Source organism: Oculina patagonica, chromosome 5, assembly GCF_052425735.1.
Source record: "Oculina patagonica isolate OP01 chromosome 5, crgOcupat, whole genome shotgun sequence".
NCBI classification, from domain to species: Eukaryota; Metazoa; Cnidaria; class Anthozoa; order Scleractinia; family Oculinidae; genus Oculina; species Oculina patagonica.
The window spans coordinates 18,009,226-18,033,889 of record NC_135762.1 but is presented as its reverse complement, the minus strand read 5'-3'; the positions used below and the strand labels follow the sequence as shown (position 1 = coordinate 18,033,889).

Below are 24,664 nucleotides of genomic sequence, written 5' to 3'. Positions count from 1 at the left end.
GGCGTTGTTTAGGGGCGCCAGTAAAATGATACCACCTTCATACTCAACAAAGTTACGTGTAAACTAAAGGCTTAGGCAAAGCTATCGCTTTTTTCGAGCGCAGACGGAAGGAACCTGGAACATGAAATTCACTACATTTTGCCAGTTTACTCAGATAAACACAATTTGGATTGATCGCTTTTGAAATGGCATTCATCACATTGGGTGGCCCAAGAATAAAGTTCTGCAAAAAACATCGAAATATTTAGCACACAGACGATGGTCAACATTTAAATTGAGACGCATTTTTTTCATTGAGTATAAATCAACGCCACAATCTTGTACGATAAAAAAAAAAGCATTACGGTAATATATGCCTGTAGGGGTTGCCAATTAGATAAAGATTCCTTTTAAATTTTCAACTCGAATAACACCGTGAAGTTCATATGAATGAATAGCTGCATGAGAGGTGCTTAACTAATAAAGCACGAATCTTTGAAACCCGACAGCTTAGTGGTTTGTCTTTGTACAAAATAAAGATCGTGCAATTCATGCATAAATTAATTAACAGAAAATCAATGGGGCGAAAAGCATTATTAGCTATATTGTCACTTGATTCCAATACGCTATCTGTTACCATCTCATTCTCGCTAATTTTCGCGCGTAATTAATTTCGCAAAAATGGCGGCGCCATATTTCGCGAGAATTACCTTTCAGAATTTCACAGAGAGATGGAGTTCAATTTGGATCACCACTTTAAAAAAATCCACATTCAGGATAAACAATCGAGAAGGCGTCAGTACTCAGAACAAACACTTGAGGTTAGTTCTAGCCACTTCAAACGAACAATGCTCAGTTCCGTTGGATGCTTGTCTTAGCAAAGCTGTTTAAAAACGGTGTATACGACATGTTTTGTCCATGTCTACAAACGGTTCTTCGGGAAGAAATTGTGCTTCTTCACTCAACAAACCCTGAGGTTAGTTCTAGCCACTTCAAACGAACAATGCTCAGTTCCGTTGGATGCTTGTCTTAGCAAAGCTGTGTAGAAACTCCAACATGTTTTGTCCATGTCTACAACCGGTTCATCGGGAAGAAATTGTGATAATCTCCGTTACTTTTAAGAACAAAGAGCTTTTAGTCATCACTGAAATTCAGAGAGATCACTTGCTTCTGAATCTCTGCTAAATAACAAGTTGTGAACTGATCTAAAAAAAAAAAAATTCTGCGATTTTCACAGCATCAACTTTCTTTCTGGCAGTAAGAGGTCAAAAGTTTTAACGCGAGTATTTAATTTTGCAATTTTTTGTCAATTGCAAAATTAAGTGAGAATAGGGTAACTTGCAGCGCAGAGTATCTAACGAGCACATATAATTTACTTAAAAAATATATTATAGAAAGACTGCTAGTATATTCTTTTCACATGAACAGTTAAGCGGAACAGTCTCTGTATATCTAACATTCTTGTCCCCAGAGCCGCTTGTTCTTCTTCGCCGGCAGAGCCTGGGCACGAGGAACAAGTGGCTCTGGGGACACATGATTTGATGTTTCTTTAGGTCCGTGTTGAAGGCAGCTCAGTGAGTCCCCGCTCTATAGTGCCCAAGTCCTGTAGGTCATCCTTGATGATTGTTATGAGATGCATCAGACCAACTTGTTGACGTTCAAGATGCTGCAACAACCAATAACTGTTTATTTACCTCACTTTGGTAACACAACTGTCACAGCCATACGTGCGAATAGCATGGCTTTGTTTCTTTAATATGCATATCAGTGAACGAAAGTCGAAATGTGATCAAATCTGAAGCTCATCATGATTCAAGTTGATCCTTATAGAAAATGTGATACAGCCATTTCAGTACAATACGTATGGGGTTACACGTCCGTGTTTATCTACCTTGATATATCTAACTACTATACTTTACTACTGAATTTATAATACAAGAATGAGAACATTTTAATGCACATATTTTCTTACTTGTTTAAGCTGTTCCTGCATTACACCTTCTACTACGTATCTGCCATCTGCCCGCCCTAGTCTCTCGCCAGCTTGGCTCTGCCGTAAGCGAATCTGTGACATCATCTCATTTAGACGAGCCTACAAGAAAACAAAGCTATTGTTTCCGAACTGCCGGAGATATAACCACATCACAACAGAAGCTTTATTCTGACTCATAAAACGATAATCAATACTACTACAGAATTGACAGCTGATAATCTAGACATTCTTATCATAATTAAAAGTCATTCATCCGATTACTGATCACTTCATAGCAACTATGATTCTCTACAAGTATCAACACGGTTTTCACTTTCCTCCTTTACAACGCAATGGTCAGAAGCTCCGTTGTCTGTTCATTACTGAGTAAAGGAAGGCATCTCCTACCTAGCAGAGTAGTTTACGACTTCTTTTCAAACAGAAACAAGAATTCGAACTTTGAACGTGAAATGCAAAACAACAGCTAAGGATGTCCCAAGAGAGGAATAAACCCCAGCAGTTCTCATATTGCAATTACTATAGATGAAGAACAAGTCAAACAGTTATTGAAGTCCTTGTTAATTTCCCTTTTATGATTTGTTGTTGGAAAGCTTTGATAAAAAGGATTACTGTTAGTTAAATTCAGTTTGTCATTTAATTTAATTCTAATTTCATTCAGATATACGTTGTTTTAGTGTCCACCGTTTTCCTCCTGTAATTATTAGTCAAGTACTTGCCTTGAATTGTGAAGGTGCGTTTAACTCAGCCTGCAGACATTCGAGTTGTACTCTGATAATGAACAATAAAGCAAAGAAAATTAACGTTACCTAAGTGACAAGAAAACGGAGAAAAATACAATCAATCAATAGTTCCAAAAAATATATTGGTGGGCTACTAATTGTTCCCATTGTAAAGTTCTTCTTTGGCAGTAGCATCAGTTATAATAGAAACATTATGTCACATGTTACACAGTTACTTGATCTGGACAACACATTTGTAGTCACTTCGGTTTCTAGGTGTTGCTGATAAAAGTTGCACCGATTCTCATCTAATTTCCACAATTTCCAGCAAAAAAACAAAACAAAAGAGAAATAAAATTGGAAGTGGAGCGAGAAAAGTTGGCAGCCCCCGCTTACCTGAGCTGTTCCTCGTCAGCTTGAACAGAGTAACCACTCTTTCTCAGACATTCTTGTTTTATCATGACCTAAAATAAACAATTCAGCTCAAATAGAACTAGTCTTTCTAAACCCACGAAGGACCTTAATTTTACTACAAAGGCACTCATGGCAATAAAATATCACGTTCACTTGATACTTGCATCAATTTTTGACTAGGAAAAATTCGGCTATGTTTCATGCAGTTCGCAGCTCGGCAGCCCTTTGATCAGCAGTTCGCTCCAGGTAGCTAACTATTGGTAGACGAAACTGAAGATTGGCTTTTTTCTTTGAATGAGAATCTATTGCATCGTCTGTCGACTTTTTTTAACCTAAGCACCACCCCGAGCGAGAGAGCTTTTCATACATTTCTTCATAAATAGCTGTAAACCGATCATATGTAAAATCACAAATTAGCTCGGAGCAGGGTGACGAAAGGTGACTTTGGGAGGCGAGCCAACACAAGTCTGGACATTCAGGGCATGTGGGAAATCAGAAGGGCCAATTTTTTGCTCGGTTAGCAGGGCTATTTGTGTCTTATAAACGCTCGGTAAAGAAGAGGGTAACCGTCTTACGAGGGACAACTTTTCTTCATATAGACAGGTCCTAAGTTTCAATAAGCTCCCTCGGACGATACAAAGCGAAGATACGGTATTTCAATTTCTGCAAACTTCTGGCTTTAAAATTGAGTAAAGTTCAGTGTTGTTAGGGTACCTCAAGTATTCGATGACTTAATTCCAAGTGTTTTCTCTTAAACTGCGCCAGTTTTGCCATTGTTGTTGCATGATTATGTTGAAGTTCTGCAATCTCTTCACTTATAAGCTGAAAAAAAAAACATGACTCAGAGTTAGTGTAAAGAGTCTGATGTAACAGCGGCTTGATCACCTGATTCATTGGTAATTTAATTACAATAATAATTTAACTGATCTAACACAATTTGAAAGTGAACAAAAAATAGAGACTGATAGTGTTGTGGAACGGTCAAATAATACAAGGTCTTAAAAAAAAGCTCAGGCTTCTTCCGTTCTCTGGGCTTCGTTTTGCAGTCGTCTTGCGTGACCCATCTCTGTGTCGCGCTCCCCCACCAGGCGCGGTGCGTGTTCGGTCGTCTCGGGCGCATGTGACGCTAGCCGTGCCCAGGGTTCTCGACACGTGCGATTCCATGTCCGGAAGTGAGTGACACGTCGGAGGGAGACATGTAGTGTGAGTCTCATGCCAGAAAATGCCTAGGGGTTAATACTCACTGAAGTCAACCATTTTTATCATCTTTAAGTTTCTGGCGTTTCTTTTCCTTTCTTTGTTTGGTGAGAAAAACTGCGGTCATTAACGCCCCCGAGATCAAATGCCTAGAAACACCACACCCTAACTGTGTTGGGATTAACACATATAAATATCGTGTTTATATGGGCGTTATATCTCGGGGCGACGTGACCAGTGTCGTTTGTATTTTTCTATTGTCTAAGCATAGCAAATATTTTCCAGACTCCTCCTTGCTTGAACAATAAACCAACGCCATGACTACTCATACACCTTAATCATTTTTGCGTAGTAGAAAACAGAAAACCTCTTGACAAAAAAAATAAACTCTGTATGAAAACAAATGGAGGCGCGTTGCCATCTCTGACAAACTGAGGACTGTTACTTACAGATAGTCTTTTCTGATGTTGTAATGTCTCGTGCTCCTGAAGTTTTTGCCGCTTTTTCAGTTCACTAAATCCCGTGATTGTCGTTGGAATCAACCTTAAATGTAATCAACAAATCAAACAAAGTCTGAGAGTGTTATACACCGCTTACTTGAAGTCCTTACAGCGGTATGTAAATAACAGGAAGGCTGTACAGTTGAGCAGGCATAAAATGCAAGTAGGGTTAACATGGGTTAAGGAGTAGGGTTAAGGATTGGCGAGGAACAAAAGCTTCTCCCATGTTAGCTACGTCCAGTTCCATCAGAGAGGACAAAAATAACGCACATGTATTGAGTGGAAGATTTCCAAGAGATTTTCTATACTGTACCTCTGTGGATCAGGGTTGTCCTTTTTCGCCTGCTCCCAAAGTAAAGAATCTACTCCTACAAGAAAATAATTAAGCAAACACGAACACGACTGAAAAACACTCTGAAGTACTCTCAATAAATTCCAAAAAGTCAGAGAATTTGTTATTCCGTAGAGTGTAGAGTATAGCATGCCAACTTGCAACTAACAATAATCGCTCTTTAAGATCGCAGGGTAAGCGAGGAACAAAAGGGTGAACAAAAGGGCCACTGGGTGGCTTAATAAAATCGTGAAACAGGACATGCTTTTAACGGTTGGTGTGATATCTTAAGATTATTTACCGACCTAATAAAATGTAGATGTTGATATCGTTACGTCCAAATTATCCCATTGAAATCTGCCTACGTAACCGTTTAATAGAAGAAAAAAACAAGAGGGGTCTTATTTACAGTAAATATGGGGTGCAGTTTTTGGGAATTTGTTACCACTTAATATAAAGTAATTTTAGGGAGCGCTTTTTTGGAGTTTGATAGATGACTTTATAGAGGGTGACCGCGTTTAACTGTTAACCTGAACTGTTATTCACAAGGTGGCTCATGAACTTATGAGAATCAGTTCCATAATGTCAGATTAAAATAACATAATGTACATGTAAGTACACGAAACTTTAAAAAAACGCTGTTGGAAACATTCAAACTTGATTGTGTGAATGTTATACATACCAGCAGGAGGGTTATCCAGGTACTGTTGTAACTGAGATGGCGACAGACTTGTTTTCATTAAAACATTCACAATGCCAATTGTCTGAAGTTGAGTCTGAAAACAGTTTTGTGTAGACATTACCAGTTGTATAAAAAAACAAAACAAAAACAACATGGTCCAGAATACTGGTGTAGGTGCTGTTTTATGGCCGCTTTACATTCACTGATGATCACAACACAAAAAAACTGCCAATAAAACATTTCTGTATAACTATTACTAATAACTGTCCAGTTTCTTGTGTTGTAAAAAGTGAATTACTGGCATTGCTACATGTACATTGTTAGTAACAGTGTTGTAAAGTAAGGGGATGTCATGAAGATCTTTGGTAAGTAACAAACACTCATTACCTTGATGTTGGTCTGATTAAGGTGTGTGAACACGTCTGTGGCTGGTATTGTTCTAGAGGAACCATTTGGATGTCTTTCAACAACATACATAACTACTTCTGACCTGAAGGACACACAACAAACCCACAAACATACTAAAAATATGGTCATGTATTAATAAAAGATACCTTTCAAAGTTCTAGTTTATGATGTTAGGCTTCACTGAGATTTTTCACATGTTCACCTCATGCCCCTTTCCTCCTGACTGTATAACAGGGCTTGAGACTAACTTTTTTGCTAACTAGCCAAGTGGCTAGTGACAGCTTTGATGTCACTAGCCAAAACTTATTTTCTACTAGCCACAATTTTTAAGCATAGTTCTTCTTTTAAGGAGGAGGGGGGGGGGGGAGGGTGATAACAATGTCCGATAATGTTTAAACCTTAAACCGTAAACTGTTCCTTAAATCTTCACGTTTTTTTCCTTAAAAAATTGGGCTTTGTTCTTCACTATAAAAATTGTACATGTACATGCGTTTTTGTCAACTAGAATTTTGTTTAAAGCTTCACATTCTATAATGTCAACAGTTTACTTGTTAGTTATATTCTCTGAGAGACGATTTTAATAAATGCGGTTTCTTGCCACTAATGCCTGATTTTTTCACTAGCCATTTTGGCTAGTGAAAGGCCAAAACCTACTAGCCAAAACTGCATTTTTACTAGCCTTTGGCTAATTGGCTACCGTTAGTCTTGAGCCCTGTATAAGCAGATGAACCACTTGATAATTCACTCATATTTTAGGCTTTTTTGTTTTAATTTTTGCCTTTTTACATTACCTACTTCCCTCTTTCTTTTGTCTTTCTTTCGTCTTTCCATCTCCATGTTCCCATTGGAAAAGTTTCACATAAGCATCAAGTAAAGAGGTCATTTTAACTAAAAGCGTGCATCAAGGGGGGGGGGGGGTTGCAATGAACATTTTTTGTATCTCTGGCCTAATTTACCCCAACAGGCACATTTAGACCTGTTTCCAGTTTATCAGCTGCTTATCAAAAACATCTTCTGGTGTGAAAAATGATGTCACAAGTGGTACAAGGACCATACTTTCTCACAAGGTAAGAACACATAACGATATATTGATTGATATGAAATAATGCAAACATGCCTCTTTACAAGCATACTGGTAAAAAAATCTATTTCCTAGTAACTTTTTTTGCAAACCTAAGGAACTGAACAAACACTCAAGGAAGAATGGCCATAATGCTAAAAAAAAACTGCATACCTGTCATCTGGCAAAGGTTTTATCCCATCTATACACACCATCATGGTTGGTTTACTTCCTAGACACTTATGTAGTGCATCCACAAGTCCCTGCTGCACAGCACGCACCTCACTTTCTTTTTTCTTTATCTCAAGAGATAAATGGCCATCCTCATTGCTAGCGACAGGAAGACGACTGTAGCCTACAACCTTTAAGAACAACACACAGTTATTAACTATTTTATTAGTAGTTAGTGAAACTTTAAGCTTTTTATTTTAACTTCTATTTACAATTTTAAATTATTATAAAGTGTCCCAATTAGCTCCAACCATGAAAGACATTAATGCTCTTTATAAATTCTGACACTGACTTATTTGAGCGTAAACAACGCTCATAATGTACTCAAGACGTTTCGACCGAGAATCTTCGGTCTTCTTCGGTTGAAACGTCTTGAGTACATTATGAGCGTTGTTTACGCTCAAATAAGTCAGCGTCAGAATTAAAAAAGAGCATTAATGTCAACTCCTGACTGCAATTTTGGTATTTTTCATGCTAGACATATTTGACCCTAAATTAAGTTACTTACCGGTACTCACTAGTTAATTATTTACACCCTTTATCTTACTGCAGATGATTGGTGCAAAATTATGTCAAGTCCTGATCAACATTCATGTCAAATCAGCCTGCCATGTATATTCATGAAACTAACTGGGGTTTTTTCCAACTACCTGTTTCATGAGAATACTGTCAGTGATGTTCAGCAATTACCGGTACCAATCCATTGATGCACATATGACATGCAATAAAATTTAATGCAGTTTAGCTGATAACTTCAAAAGGTCAATAAGAGTTCAAAGAACATTAACATTTTTATTTAACACTTGACATACTTTTTGGTTACTTTTTGACAACTTTCTAATTGCTTCAGTTTCAAATGGCAAATCAAAATGTAAGAAATGAAGGAGGTTGGGTAATGTTGCCAGAGAGGGAAAAAAGACCTTGACAACTCCACGTCAGCCATCAGAAAGATGTCAAAAATTAATCAACATATGATGGGTAAGACTGAAACATAACATTTTCTTTCTAATGGCTTTCCTCCTTTCTTGGGGTTTGTTTAATTGTAAATCAAATGGATTCAAGGGTGTTAGGGTGCACAGTTAATAAAAAACCTTATTCAGACCAGGTTAGCCATGCAGTGTACAACATGCAATTTCGTATGTTTGCATGCTATTTTGTCATCTTTCTCTAGTTAGTTCCCTTAGACATGTGCACAACTTACTTTAAAACGACAAAATGGATTTTGTGGTGTAAAGTCAACTGCTCCTTGTTGGTTGTAGAAGCCTTTGCCAGTTCCCCAGTATGCCTGCAATTGATTCAACTTAGCAATAATGCCGTCTCTTTCATCGCCATGGATCTGAGGCTGAGATAAAGCAGCAGTCAACAGCGTTAACGGTGCAACCTGTTGGCTTGCAGGTGCTGCTGTCTGAATTCTCTGTTGTGAAAACAAACCTGGTAACAAAACAGAAGAGCATTCAAACCAGAGTCAATTATTTTATTCTGTTGGTACATGTAGATTGGAATGCCAAATGAATTAAAAATTTACGACTTTTTCAAGGTCTAAGAAAATAGAATTGAAAATAATTCTGTTACAATTTATTCATTAATTTTCATAAATAAAAGTTTGAAATCATAGGAAAACAGTTGTAAAATTTTGGAGTTAAACAAGTCTATTACAATATATAACACAGTGAAACACTTTGCAATTTAATTTCCCTTCTTTAAAACAGTGTTAATGTGTTAAGCATTCAACCTTGTTTATTTTTATTCTTGGGCTCCATAAAATTGTACCTGTAGTGGGTTGTTGACCAAAAGCAGAAGTGCCAAGCCCTTGAGTCGCTCCAAAACCAGTAGCGAGAGTTCCTCCAAGAGATGGAGCAGTACTGGAAATTGCTGTTCCAAAACCTGTTGAGCAAACATAGGTTAATAAACAATCAGAGTGTACCTAAAGTAGCACTCAAAAGTTGACAATCCCTCCATCTTGATCCTTGCATCTTAACTCTGAATTCTCAAACATATCAAGAATCTACATGTAGTCTTGAGCCTCTAGTCGAGAATTCCAAGCTTCAAGTTTTGAGTTTCCAGTAGAGAAACTAATGAGGTTCCTGCTTGACTGATCACAATTGAAAATGCTTCTGGCTAATGCTAACAAAAATTTCTTTGGAGAAAATAACCTTCAAGTTGATAACCTCTACATTTCAGTTATTTTTCTTCTGTGTATTTCAGTTGTAGAAAAATATAATCGCTGAGATTTTATGAAATTGTTGAATTAAAATGAAAAAGTTTCATACTATGGTGATCATAAAACCCTGGCAATAAATGTTTTCTTGCAATCCAAAACTGAAGAAGAAAACATGCAATTTCACACAAGGGCTCTCACTAACTTATTGATTTTTGACTTTTAACTTCCAAACAAGTTTTCTATTTGTGACGGCAGTGATCACTCTAGCAAAGTACATATAATAATTTTATTTCAATTTATAGAGTCAGTTCAACTTGCTTACACACAACATGCAAATTCATGCACTGTGACTGAAAAAAAGAGCAAGAATGTGTGTGACTTTTTAACAAGTGCTTTCCCTTACACCTTGATATTCAACTTTAAACATAACTTCAAGTTTTCATTTTTGATGACAGTTATGTGTCCAGCAAAACATGTTTTGATTTAAAAGATATCAAGTTCACACACATGGAAATTTAATGTGTAGTAAACTAAAAATAATAATGCAATATTCACCCAAGTCGTGTACAAAATACCTGATTGTATATCGCATGAGGTGGCAATTGTTGTTTCTTCGAGGACTAAAATCCTTTTAGTGTATATGTTGTGGTTTAATTTTTTCTTTGGTTTTTTTTCAACTAGTTCGTTTGTTCCCTTTGTTTTAGTAGAAAGAAAGAAACAATGAAAAAAAAAAAACGAAAAAAAAAAAAAAAAACATATAAATATTAATTGAGAAACTCATGTTTTTCAGTACTTGAAACTCGATTCTTGTCTCTAAATCTCTTGCACTCAATTCATAAAATTTGAGTCACTCGAAGCTCAAGACATGTGAATCCAGTTTCAAGGAGCAAGTCAAGACTGTCAACTGACATATGAGCAGTACTGAAAACTTCAAATGAATCATCCTCTGATGTGATGCTTGAGCAGTGGCAGCAAGATGACAAAGCATGAGCTGAGCAGGCAAGTGGGCCACTGGTGGTTAATGAAGGGGAAAAAGTAGCCCAGTAGCTTGTTTCTATTATGAATAATGAAGGTCAAAGAATAAAGTGTATTGTATAAATGCATACATGCACAGTTAGTAAGAAAACACAACAAATGGATAACCATGTTTATACATACTGTATCTTATTAGCCAGTTGTGTGGACTATACTGGGAGATTTTCAGTAAGTCAGACAGTCAGTACAGTGTCCGTCAGTCAGTCAGTCAGTCAGTCAACAGTCAGTAGACAGTCAGTCAGCCACCCAGTAAGTCAGTCCATCAGTCGGTTTACGGTCATTTCGAGACAAAGTCGTTTCAAGACAAGTCGTTTCGAGACAAGTCGAGGTTGATTCAAGACACATGTAAAGTCAATTCGAGACAAACCGAAATTGCTTCGATTCAGAAGTAAACAAATATAAAGCTAAAATTAGACTGTTCACAGTCCCCTATTTTTCCGTGAAGTCGTAGAAATGGATCGTTCAGTCCGACGGGCCGCCATCTTGGTTTACGAACGCGAGCAAAAAATGGGGAGACTGTAACAGCTTCACTCTGTCTCGTGTTCAAGGGGTGTGTCCGATTTTTGTCATCTACACTAATTGAATCAATTAACAACCTCGTCCCCGGGTGAAAATACCTGTCAAATCAAGGAAATGTGATCTTAGGTGCATGTTATTGTACAGTTGTGAAATAATAAAGTACAATTTATTTCGAAACATTTTCAAGCGAACGCGACGAAAACAAATACATTCAGTAAGAAAGTTATAAAGTCGAATGAATGCGGGAGGGAAGAATCCTTCTCTGACCCCAAAAAAGTGGCAAAGCCAGCAAAGAATTCCGACATTTCAGATGCATGTCGTCTTTGTGGCATTTATTTTAAAATTTTAGTCGGTGATTTCGGCGGAAAAAAACAATAATATTTCGACCGAAAATTTATTTAAGATTTCCCAAAGGGCTGGAGTTGCCAAAATTCCTCTTGCCGATCTTTTAAAAATACATATTGGTGTTGAAGTGGATCCACAAAATTGAAAATCTTCCCGTGTTTGCGTGAAGTGTGCGTTGAAAATTCACAATGTGTGAGTTCAACAGAACGGCTCTTATTTGTGAAACAGCCGATGAAGACAGCCGTGGAGAGGAACGTTTTATAGCGTATAAACATTGTTTCTCCGCAGAGAAATATTAAAAGACGTCTTCAGAATAGGCGAAGCCTTTCACCGCAAGGTCGAGCTCGTTTGAGCGAATCTGCTCGTCAATTATGCTACGAAGCGGCACAATAACCAGGCAGGAAGGTCGGCCTGAAGAGCAACCAGCAGAGCTTTCAACCATCTCCTTTGCGAGAACAAAACAATGATAAATCATGTTCTTTCCGAAGCCGGTCGGAACAACCGCCATAAAATCTTTTCCGTCAAGTAAACTAGCAACGGCCTGTTTCTGCTCGTGCTTTAGCACTACTCCTCCAATACGACAGGAAGACAAACGATCGAAATCAAAACATTCTCCAGAAATTTACCCTGTAATCGATGCCATTTTCGTTTGAGCCGATAAGTGAAAAATGTCACATTCAGTCACTCGAGTTCTCAACACTCTGCTACGCTTTGATGAACTCAATTGTCTATTCCACCAATCAGGTGTTGCCGTTGCTGGAGCAACTGACTCTGTGAACACGAGACGGAGTGAAGCTGTTACAGTCCCCCTATTTTTTCCGCTCTCCCACCCCCACGCTATGAGCATCCAGCCCAGCCACCCACAGGGTTTTTGCACTCTCCCCAGTTTTCGCTCGCGTTCGTAAACCAAGATGGCAGCTCGTCGGACTGAACGATTGATCTCTACGACTTCACGGAAAAATAGGGGACTGTGAACAGTCTAAGCTAAAATTCACACAAGCGACTCGATCGATCTACGTAAATAAAATATGCGCAGAGGCCCTTGTGATAAGTTGCAATAACCTGTTGTAACTTGGTAACTCTTGTTAACAGTCGTGATGTGATTTGTGTTTCTTGACCATAGGCATAACATGTTCTGGAGTTATAGAAGGAGTCTCAATAATATGTTGAGACAAACGCTTTTGTAAATAAACATAATCAAAACTTGGTCTTGTTTGTGTTTTCGTCTTATTTACAACAGAGGTTTACATGTATGTTTGGTCGAGTGATTGTCTTTGAAGGTTTTTTTGGTCATTAATATATAGTATCAGGGCACCCAAAGAGACAATTTTACTATACATGTAGGTGTTGGAACACTGTTTTTATGTTTTAGGTGTCCTTTTTGTGCGATTTATAGCCTTATTTTTAAACGTTGAGAAAAGCATATCTTTTCGAATACACTAGCTGAACTTTCAAACTACAGAAAACTTTAGGGAAAGAAATATTATTACCTGAGTTTACGAGCCACTGTTGCCTTTACGTAAATCGTAGCTGACCTTTTTTCATACCTCAAACAACATTTTTTCCTCCCCGAAAAACAACAGGCATTACTCTGCCCATGTCACGAAAGTTTGAGCTAAAGTAAACTCCAGTTTTTCATCCCACTTTTGTCCAAAAATTGTAGGGTATTATAGGTCTTCCAAACAGATATTTATCGAAACGGTCTCTCGGGTGCCCCTGTAGTATAGTATTTTGTATCAAAAGGACTTCAACTAATGGAGCTTTTCTCGAATCAACTTTACATGTGTCTCAAATTGACCTCGACTTGTCTCAAAACGACTGGATACCAGTCAGTCAGTCAGTCAGTCAAATCAAGCAGTCTGTCTTTAAGGAAGGAAGGAAGGAAGGAAGGGAGGAAAGAAGTAAGGAAAGCCTTTACTTAAACAGGGCAACTCCATTAGCTCTACAACTGTTATCAATAGAGGCCTGATAAAAAAAAATAAATAGAAAAAAGTTTTTACAGTCTGGATGGAGTGCAGTCTGTACATATTACCAAAGGTCATTTTTCTTCTAGCAAGCTTCGTTAATAAAATATTTATTACATAACTTAACGATTGAAAAAAAAAACTGGAGAGACTTAACTCGGTCCAATGAGCTTACTTATAAAATGTTGCACTGGTTCTGATTGGATGATCATTTTTAGGTTTTGTCTGTCAGTATTCCCACAGCACTTTTTAATCATCTCTTTTTAATAAATTCAGACTAGGTATGATATTGAACTGAGAAAACTAATAAGCAAACATTTAAGCGTTATTTATACGCATACCAAACGAGGAAGACGCAGTAGTCTTCGGTCCAAAGCCAAACACTGATCCACTAGCTGAAGTAGTTGCTGTTCCAAAGCCGCTGCCAAAACTCGTCGAACCAAATAACTTGCTGGGTGTATTTCCCGCCTGACTCACTCCAAAAGCACCAAACGCTGTTCCTGTGCTTGAAGGAGTACCAAAAGTAAACCCTCCTCCAGCAGAAGGTTGACTAGAAGCGCCGAACAACGACATCACATGTACGAAGAAGCTAACAGTCGCTAACAGACGAAAAATGACAAGGCGTTCTACGCGCCAAAAAGCTTTACGCGCCTGCAAGTGTTCAGCAGTCGTTACCACATACAAGGTCTTCATGTAAGTTTAGCTAAACTGTAGCTAAATCACGGTCTGCTATTAAAAAGTTCCTGAAATATTTACCCGGAATATTTTATTCCCGGTTTATTATATAGCAACATGTGAAAGAACTGTGTGCAGTCTACTGTTGGGAGAAAATTTCAGCTTCTCAAGCCATGGATAACAAAGAGTTAGAAAGGTAAGCCTGATAAACACGGCGAATCGAGTCCTTTGTCAAACCCGGCGTGGAGCGAGACTCAACTTTAACACCGATAGTCGTATACATATTTTGTAGCTTTCTTGTATAAACAATAACCCCTATTTAGCGCGATAACATGCATGGATATTCGTCCCAAACATAACCTGTTCTCGAACCTGTTCCGAATAAAGAAAAGACGGATTTCATGCTAGTTTGGGGTAGTACTTGGTATAAGACCCCACATAATGTCCCGAGCGCTGTGTCGTAGTTTTGAAACCATGAGTCGGAGCTAATATATAGATTTAGGCAAGCCTAAAAGCGGAGCTCCCCATTTATTTAATTTTCACTGGAGCTTACAATGTTTTCATTCTAGTGAATAAGCGGCCAAAGTACTAATGTTTATGGCGGTTTATAGGTTCAAGACAAATTTAAATAGCTCACGGTTAAACAACTGAATGTCAGCAGTACGACAAAAATAATAATCTTAAAGCGGTGCAAAATCATTACTCATGGCACGAAAAATTACTTTAGAGTACAGTAAATTATCTGCTTTCTAGCAATAGAAAATAGTTTCGCGATCCTGTTATAGTTTCGCAGCAGTTTAGTAGACTCCACAAATATTCTGTTACATTGATATAGGATATATTCAACGAGTAATGCAGAGTCTGTTGGATTAGCTCAATCGGTAAGGTGCCAGTCTGCGGATCGGAAGGTCGTGAGTTCAAGTCCCAGAGGGTCGAGTTTTTTTTTTTCTTTTTTTTTTCTTTTTTTTTTTACCCCGTAGCAATAATATGGTTTGTTTATTATATCAACCCGATTTAGCTTTCGAATGCTCCTTCATGTACGATGCTGGCTTTACAGATAGACACGAAAGTCATCGATCGATTATGGCTCTCAATGTCCACTTTTTTGGCGGTCGATTACTCAGTCTACACGTAATTTTCAGCCACATTTTGTTTCATTGCTTCTTGTTTTTCTTTTCAAACCTCTTTAATTTTCACTGGAGCTTACAATGTTTTCATTCTAGTGAATAAGCGGCCAAAGTACTAATGTTTATGGTGGTTTATAGGTTCAAGACAAATTTAAATAGCTCACGGTTAAACCGAATGTCAGCAGTACGACAGAAATAATAATCTTAAAGCGGGGCAAAATCATTACTCATGGCACGAAAAAATACTTTAGAGTACAGTAAATTATCTGCTTTCTAGCAATAGAAAATAGTTTCGCGATCCTGTTATAGTTTCGCAGCAGTTTAGTAGACTCCACAATATCTATTACATTGATATAGGATATATTCAACATACATTTCAGAGTCTGTCGGATTAGCTCAATCGGTAAGTTGCCAGTCTGCGGATCCGGAGGTCGTGAGTTCAAATCCCAGAGGATCAAGTTTTTTTTTTCTTTTTTCCTTTTTTTTTTTTTTTTTTTTTTTTACCCCGTAGCAATAAAATGGTTTGTTTATTCTATCAACCAGATTTAGCTTTCGAATGCTCCTTCATGTACGATGCTGGCTTTACAGATAGACACGAAAGTCATCGATCGATTATGGCTCTCAATGTCCACTTTTTTGGCGGTCGATTACTTTCTACACGTAATTTTCAGCCACATTTTGTTTCATTGCTTCTTGTTTTTCTTTTCAAACCTCTTTTAATTTTAAAGGCCGCCTTTATACGGCCGCCTTTATACGGCCTTCTTGCTTCACTATTTCTACCATCAAACTATGGCGGCCATCTTGCGCAACTCCGTACGTACGACGTACGCGCCCGCGAACCATGCCGCTATCCATGTTGACCATGAAAACTCATTTCGATAGTGTTCCTTCTTTCATACCATTTGCCTGTCTATGGGGCTCCGCACAAGGCGCCTTTGGCGCCTTGGGAGCTCCGCTATCAATTACATATTTAACATTTTCACATCAAGGTAATCCCCTTCCGGGCCGGGCAAGTGTTGGGGGGTTTAGTGAACTCCCATATGAAAGGGAAGGGGATGCTTATCAACTCCCTCATGTATTAGTCAAACCCAAGTGCACCCATCCCCAGGGGGGTACTCCGGATTGTAAATGACGGTGATGATCGAATGGAGGCAAAACCCAGGACCCAAAAAAATCCTTAAGTCTTTCAACCTTACCCAAAAAAATCCCTGGACCAAAAAAAAAAAACCCCCCAAAATCCCTTGTCAAATTACCCCTAAATTGCCAGGAGGGGCAATAATATAAAACAAAGAAAACCATAAAAAATTGAACTCTCGTGTTTGTTTATTCTTCATACCATAAATACGCCAAGGCCGCGCCAAGTCATTTAACTTCATTTTTAATACCCCAAAAAATCCCCTATTTAAATCAAGTCGAATCAACAAGTTTTTGGGAGTTGATTGTATAATAAAATTGAACGCTAAAAAATTTGAACGACGTTTCGACCGTTCGACGGTCATTTTCAAGTTAGGTGTTTGAATAAAATTACATGTGTAAATATAGTAAAAGCGCTAAAATATGTACATACAAACAATAGACAATAAGAATAAAAAGGCTAAAAATGGCTAAAAATAACTTTGTGCGAATGGCATGCATAGTTGTAAAAGGTATAATTAAAAACGTAAAGCAAGCGAATAAGACGACGAGAATAAGAACATTAAAATACCTAAAAATATCTAAACAAATAATTTCGCGCGGAGCGAGTCACTCTGTTTGTTAAGTTTCGGTTTGTAACGGGAAATGCATGTCCTCAACAACAGCAGGTCCCTTGTCAGCGAGAAGTTCCTATTAGAGTCGTTTTGCCGTACAAGGATCAAAAAGCAGCAAACTCAGTACGCAGACAACTGAGCGATCTCAGCCGAAAGATAAACACCGAGATCCGTCCAGTTTACACCAGCCGTGTAAGATCAAAGACACAATTAAAGTGAAGGAACAGAAACCGCCCATCGTAAACCAACAAAGCGCTGTTTATTATTATAAGTGTGATCTGTGTGATGCAGATTACATCGGCTATTCTTGTCGACACTTGCACCAGCGCATCGAAGAACACAAAGGATCGTCTATCGGACATCACGTGAAAGAACAACATGGAAAGGAGCCACACAACATCGAGAAGAACTTTAAGATTTTAAGGAAGTGCCAAAGCAAGCTTGACTGTTTGATTTTTGAAATGCTTTTTATTAGACTTCTGAAACCGAAACTTAACAAACAGAGTGACTCGCTCCGCGCGAAATTATTTGTTTAGATATTTTTAGGTATTTTAATGTTCTTATTCTCGTCGTCTTATTCGCTTGCTTTACGTTTTTAATTATACCTTTTACAACTCTGCATGCCATTCGCACAAAGTTATTTTTAGCCATTTTTAGCCTTTTTATTCTTATTGTCTATTGTTTGTATGTACATATTTTAGCGCTTTTACTATATTTACTCATGTAATTTTATTCAAACACCTAACTTGAAAATGACCGTCGAACGGTCGAAACGTCGTTCAAATTTTTTAGCGTTCAATTTTATTATACAATAAAATCAAGTCATCCAAAAAAATACTTGCCAAATTTTCCAACCCAAAAAAATCCCGGAATCGAAAATTTCAAACCCCAAAAAATCCTTTGATCATTCTCGTCATTTACAAGCCGGAGTAACCCCCTGGGCACCCATCTCCCCCCTCCCTCAACACCGGCACAACCTTCAGAAATGTAAATTGAAACATTCTGTTCTGTTCAATAAAACAGTTTGGGAATAATACGTAGGTGAACCACAGGTGAATGGTAAACACAAACTTTTAAAACTGGGGGATATCATTAATGCTATAATGTAAAATTCCGATTATAAGCCCTGGGCTTATACAACTTCATAAGGGGTTTTGGGTGGGCTTATAAGGGGAGGGGCTTATATCGGGGAGGGCCTATAAGCGGAATAAAAAAAAAACACTTCGAAACGAGCCATAGGCGTGAATAAAGCAACATTTAGTCCTGTTCAGTGCGGCCATCAGGCAGAGGGGGTTTTATATCTGGGGGGGCTTATAACCAGATGTATTTTTTTGTTTCCAGAGAGATGGGCCTATAACTGGGGGGCTTATAAGCGGGAGGGCTTATAAACAGAATTTTACAGTATCCTCTGCTGATTTAATGGCTGCATCATGTGATGTAGATGTACCTATTGTGGGCAGGCTATTTTTTTTTTTTTTTTTTTTTTGGGGGGGGGGGGGTTGAAGTCATGTTATTTGTAGCACATTGGTGTTTTGCAAGTTGGAGCACCTTTAAGACAAGACTGTTTGGGGCTGGAGAGTAAATTCCAAGGTTGTCATGGTTTTTTGTTACAAAAACTTTTTACATGGGGAGGCTCCACCCCGACGCCACCCTTTCATATACCATTTTTGGCAGAAAAGGTACGGTGACTCTTTTTCATCCTTTAATAGAAAATGTAACCTTGTAGCATACAGGTCTACAGAAGAGTTATTTCTTAAATTACTTACCCAGGTAAGTGAATGGGCTATTTGGTTGGTCTGTAATGGTCCTTTTAAATATGTTAATGACAGTTTTCCCTAGCTTTTTGTATAATCCAACTCACGAAATCCCTGCCACAGCCTGAAAAAGGCACTCCTTTTGGGCGGAGCCTCCATGTACAGCTAGTCCCCTCTGGGAGCTAATCGGGTTATTATAACTTTCTAGGCTTGCTCAAGAGGAACTGTTACAAGAAGCAAAAAGAGCTAAATCAAGAGCAGAAGAGATGGGCCCAATGGGATGGTAAGTACAACAAAACACTTCTTGATTAAATGCCCCCAGCATTTATTTCCATTTGTAAAATTTGGTTTAGTGGATCCTGCCTCTATTTCACTCCTCTTTATTGACCGACATTTCTTGCCATAATTTATAACCAGACAGCTAAATGCTTGAGGGGTTTATTAACAAAGTCAGATTTGTGGTCACTTCCTCACCTCTGATCTCTGCTGCTATTAAGATTGGTGATAATTTTTTATCTCTTCACAGGTGCTTAATTTCATATGAGAGTTTAATATCATAAATGATCTAATAAACGCCCAGGGTGTCTATTAAATTTTGAGGGTCCTAGGGGAGGCGTTAAATAGATATGAGGCATTTATTTCACTTTAACTGTAACAATGTCAACAAAACAAATAGGATGCATAGTTTGCTAGCATAGTAAGATACAAGACACAGTAAAAGAGTAGGAGACTAATCTAATCTACACTAATGCAAAGCCTAGAGATGCCGTTCATAGTTTGATACCAATGTTTTCATCGTCATCAGGGTCAACTATGATGGCGTTGTTGGCCTCTTAGATGTGTGAGTCAAGCAAGAATCTATTTATATAGTGTATTTTTACACTTTGGAGCATTTCCTTGGTTTTTGAGGTGGTTCTTGGAGAGGGATGTCTATTAGACACAGGGCGTTTATTAGAGGGGGGCGTCTAATACAAACTTTTCACTTCATACAGGCGTTTATTTGAGAGTGGGCATTTATAAGATCATTTACAGTAATCAAAAAGTTTCTCATTTTATCTTATAATTTTATTTGTAAATAAGGCAGAGGTGTCCCCTTCCTGCAACCAACAAGAGATTCCTTCGTAATGTGCTAGTTAGCACACTGGAACCAAGAAAAAAGAAATCCAGGCAAGCAGGTATAATCATGACTCTTGTAAATGTAATAATCAGAGTTGAACATGTTCATACAATGCATTGGCAATTTTGTTACTTCCAAGTCACACTGCCCATACACATGTCACTGGATGCTTAAACATTTTACATGGCATGAAAGTGAGAAGCTCTTTTTTTCTCAAGAATAGTAAACAACATACATGCACTCTGGGTCACAGTTTACTGTGACTACCATGTCATTATCAGTTCAGTTGTCTGTGTGTAGTTTTGAGCTACATATTTTTTTCACAGGTACAGAACCTACTTGTAGTGAAACCAAGGAAAAAGTACAAAACAGAACAGTTCACAAGGATAGGCATTACAAAAACACAGCCACAGACCAAAAGAAGTCTGCAGACAAAGAAAGACACAAACACCATAAACACAAATCCAGGCATAAACGTAGCAAACCATGAAGCTGAGGAGGAATTTTGGAATTCCGACTTTGGATGTGAAAATAGAGGCCATTCACATTTACATGTAACAAATTTCTTGATTTTGATCATGGTTCTGGGCCCCGTATTTGTTACCTAATTGGCACACAATCATGTCAAAATGGGTGCCAGTTAATATGCTGGAGTAATGTGCGATGTTCTAGCATCCCATACAGCAGACTTGTAGAAATAAATACTCCCAGTTGCTTTGTATCACAAACAAGCACCAGATTTTTTACCTAAGGGCTATTCTGTAGCAGATTTTAGTTGATGTATTTTTTTTTTCAAAATTATAAGAGATTTTTTGCAGTTTTGTGTTCCTTTTTTTACATCAACTCATTCCTATCTGTTGTGTGATGGAAACTTTCAATTTAGTCATAAAAATAAGATCTCGATTAATCTGTACATATATTTTTTTATTCAATTTTTCTAAATTTGCACTCATTTTTTCTTCTCACATCAAATGCAATATTTTGCATTTTTGTTAGTTTGTGGTACTCCTGGAATAAAAAGTGTTTGACAATACCGTTGTCTCAGCAGATTTGATCCCTGCAGATTTTGGTTCCCCAGATTTTGGTATCCCAGACAGAATCTGCTGCTGGATATGGACTTCCCTTAGCAGATTTGGATCCCCCTTCAAAACATTTATTTCCAGCTTTGTTTTAATCATGTTCCATTTGCAAACTTTTTGTCAGTATTCCCTTGATTAGAGCTCGATTTCTTTTACTTGTTTATTTTTTTATAACCAGAGAACGTTTGGAAATACATTTTTAATTAATATGCCTGCGCGTCAATTTTAATTTTTTAAATTCACTCAACCAAAAAACGCTTGAGAAAACTCATCCATGTTCTATTGGGAATCAACGAATGTGATTGGTTCTCCCATTATTTTCTATGTAAACAATGGATTGTTTTTGTTGAAGATATTCTTAGAACAAATATTAGCCCCAGAAGGGAAGCTTCGTTTTTTGCCCCGTCCTAGCAGTAGAGCCTGTTAACAGGCTGAGCGCTTATATGCAGTTTTATTAAAGACTCAAATTTCCAGAGGCAACTATCAGACTGATAGTTCTGAGACAAAAACACACTATGTTTTTATTGTTCACCACTAAATTTTCTTCCATAAGAGCATCTTGAATTATTTTTTACCTTTTTGGATGGAAGATTTGAAAGCCGAAATTTAACAAACAAGAAAAAGAAACAGACAAGAAACCAACTGAAAACAGTGATTTACCGTATTTACCCGTGTATTAGTCGATCCCGTGTATAAATCGACCCCCTATTTTTGAGGCCATAAACTAAGATTTTTTCATTTCTGGGTAACCATTTTTTTGGAAAACTAAACTTGTGTTTCTTAGAATTTCCTTTCAGGTAGAGATACTTAATGAAAAAAACACAGGAAGTTTCAATGTGAAGTTTATTATCATGCTTACGCGACCGTTTTAGCAACACATGTTTATGCAGGCATTTTGTCCATTATTTTTTTAAACAGCCTTATAAAATCAAACACACTAATTTCAAAGGAACCTTTCTAATTGTGGAGAGATAGTAGCGGCTTTGTGCCAGTGAGTCTCTACAACATTCAGGTTTATATTAAGCGGATAAATTGCAGTGAATTTCGACTTGAACTGCCAATTTAACCTGTACTGTTGTTTATTTGATGTTTGTTGACATATAAAACAATTGTTATGCTAATTGCGCAGAATTTATTTAACTGGTGCTTGGGTCGAAAATTTTGACCCGTGTATAAGTCGAGGGCGATTTTTTGGACTGATTTTTAGGTGAAAAAAGGTCGACTTATACACGGGTAAATACGGTAGTGTTTTTTTTTGGCCTGTAGATCCGCCAATTTTTGACAACAAAGCCAGTGAGGTACTTTTTTATGTCTTAGACGGGGTATCAAAAATTGGCGGATCTATTTTCTAATCAGAAAACATCTTTTTCGAAAGGTTTTTTAAAACGCAGTACAGCTGGGATATTTGTTTCCTGGTTATCAGGTGTTCACGCCGAAAATCCCGGTGCAAGTTTTTGCATACCTAATTACGAAAGCGCTGTGAGTCTCAAAATCTAATTTAATTGATTTGCGGTTTTCACTTGGCACCACGGAGTCAGCAGGGGTCCTACCGCAAACATGCAATACAAGCGATGTTCATGAGAGTTCCAGAAAATAACGTAGACTAATCTGCGCATGCGTTTGATGCAAATTACGTTGCCCTTGAAAGAGTAGTACCACAAGGAGAGCAAAGGTTTTACTGAAACAAATATATACCTTTGAGATCCTCATACAAAAGTAACATAGATATGCTCCACGTTTTACCTGGGGTTTATGGTCAGGTGCTCCCCACCCCCTACCCTTCATCCTGAAAACCATACCCTATTGGGCCGCATGTCCCCGTTAAGCCGAAATCAACGTAAGTCAGCAATACGGAAAAATTTTGTGAAAATTCGGCTTGTTACACCTCTGCAGGCATATAAGCCTATCCTGTTTGACTTTGGTCCATGCAAAGATACCCCGTTTAAGACAACTCAGAGACTCAAAGTACAGTGCAGAATGCGATGGAGTCGACAATTATAAGTATGATGTTTTATGTTCATGTTTATTTGCTTTATTGTACTTTCGAAAAGCCTGTTCACAGGCTACTTGTATTCTTTCCTGGGTGTTCCTTACGCTAATCTTTGCAAACGTAACACGGCACTTTTGTTCGTTTGCAACAAGATACTTGTGTTTTCCTTGAAAATGCCGTAACATGATACTTTTGTTTTTTGTTTGTTTTACGGCGGCATCGATGGCATTTGTTTAATTTAATTAAGTTACGGTTTAGTTTTGCACGAAAGACGATTCTCAAAAACTAAAGAACAAATCTAATAAAAAAACATCTTTTTCAAAAGGTTTTTTAAAACGCAGTACAGCTAGGATATTTATTTCCTGGTTATCAGGTGTTCACGCCGAAAATCCCGGTGCAAGTTTTTGCATACCTAATTACGAAAGCGCTGTGAGTCTCAAAATTTAATTTAATTAATTTGCGGTTTTCACTTGCCACCACGGAGTCTGCAGGAATCCTACCGCAAACATGCAATACAAGCGATGTTCATGAGAGTTCAGAAAATAACGTAGACTAATCTAGTTGGTGCAAATTGCAAATTACGTTGCCCTAGAAAGAGTAGTACCACAAGAAGAGCAAAGGTTTTACTGAAACAAATATATACCTTTGAGATTTTCATATAAAAGTAACGTAGATATGCTCCACGTCTTACCTGGGGTTTATGGTCAGGTGCTCCCCACCCCCTACCCCCTTCAGCCTGAAAACCATACCCTATCAGGCCGCACGTCCCCGTTAAGCCCTAATAAGGGAGTGCCCCCCCCGGGATCAGGCCATAGCGATCTAGTTACAAGCCATAGCACAGTTTGTATCAATTTAGTGGCTGTGACACTGAATCCACTAACAACAGTTGGCAATGAGAAACGATCCCCCCCCCCCCCCCGGAAAAAATAAAAATCAAGTTCTTAATATGTGTCAATGTATCTAGCACTGTTGTGCTAATTGGGGAAAACTGTAAGTAAATAAAGAAATATTATAAATAGAACAGAAACTTGTTAAAAACCCCAACTGGCAGGAGACTGACCAGTTGGCTATTCACAAAGCGTGGAAATGTTGAATTTGGGATGACCAAACACAAATCCATCCAGTGGAAGGAAGGTGGATTTGAGCCCGGGACCAAAATGCACCCGAGTTTAGTCAGACTATTGCTCATAGCAAATGAGGGTACGGGCCTCCGCGGACTGGGGATTTAGTTGTTGACAACTAATTGTTATGAAGTCGCAAATGGTGGTATTATAAGCTCTTGATGCGTCGGGAAAATGGTTCAAGGTTTAAGGTTGTCCTCATTAGGATCAAATCTCATTTTTGTGCTCATTTATGCTCAATAATTCTATCTGTTATTGAAACAAGGTAAACATACCCAAAACATAGCGATACATGTACCAGTTCAGTGACTTGATGTCGCTCTGGCTTCTGATTGGCTAATTAAAAATTTCGGTACGCTTCGGCAGCATATCAGGCTTGTTTGGTCTTGCCGTAGGTATTTTGGCTTGACTGCATCTCGATAAAAAACAAACCATGGCTCGAGCAAACTTGCTTGATGAGGCCCAAGTGTACCAAAGTTTTATTTAATTACTGAGACATAATGCTTTGATTCCTT

At 38.0% G+C, this 24,664-nt stretch overlaps 2 protein-coding genes across 4 annotated transcripts; one reads left to right on the top strand and one right to left on the bottom strand.

Annotated features, from left to right (window-relative positions):
• Positions 1 to 1,092: 1,092 nt before the first annotated feature.
• LOC144653079 (nucleoporin p54-like) lies at positions 1,093 to 14,170 on the bottom strand. Its single transcript, XM_078512996.1, has 13 exons — positions 13,880 to 14,170; positions 9,285 to 9,398; positions 8,716 to 8,945; positions 7,458 to 7,645; positions 6,203 to 6,305; positions 5,816 to 5,909; positions 5,116 to 5,170; positions 4,752 to 4,845; positions 3,820 to 3,927; positions 3,088 to 3,155; positions 2,689 to 2,740; positions 1,952 to 2,071; positions 1,093 to 1,645 (listed from the first exon to the last, which is right to left on the bottom strand). The coding sequence occupies exons 1-13, from the start codon at positions 14,109 to 14,111 to the stop codon at positions 1,529 to 1,531; spliced, it is 1,575 nt and encodes a 524-aa protein (XP_078369122.1). The 5' UTR covers positions 14,112 to 14,170; the 3' UTR covers positions 1,093 to 1,528.
• Positions 14,171 to 14,237: 67 nt separating this feature from the next.
• Positions 14,238 to 21,388, top strand: LOC144653092 (protein POLR1D-like). Of its 3 annotated transcripts, XR_013570665.1 has the most exons (5): positions 14,238 to 14,409; positions 19,051 to 19,125; positions 19,923 to 20,017; positions 20,286 to 20,733; positions 21,302 to 21,388. XR_013570665.1 is itself a non-coding variant. In XM_078513020.1 (4 exons), exons 1-4 carry the CDS (start codon positions 14,387 to 14,389, stop codon positions 20,447 to 20,449), a joined length of 351 nt encoding a protein of 116 aa, XP_078369146.1. In that variant the 5' UTR covers positions 14,238 to 14,386; the 3' UTR covers positions 20,450 to 21,094. The 3 variants fall into 3 exon arrangements, 2 of the variants coding, with proteins under 2 accessions (XP_078369146.1, XP_078369144.1); XM_078513020.1 differs by lacking the exon at positions 21,302 to 21,388 and having other exon boundaries at positions 20,292 to 21,094; XM_078513018.1 differs by lacking the exon at positions 21,302 to 21,388 and having other exon boundaries at positions 20,286 to 21,086.
• Positions 21,389 to 24,664: the final 3,276 nt, after the last annotated feature.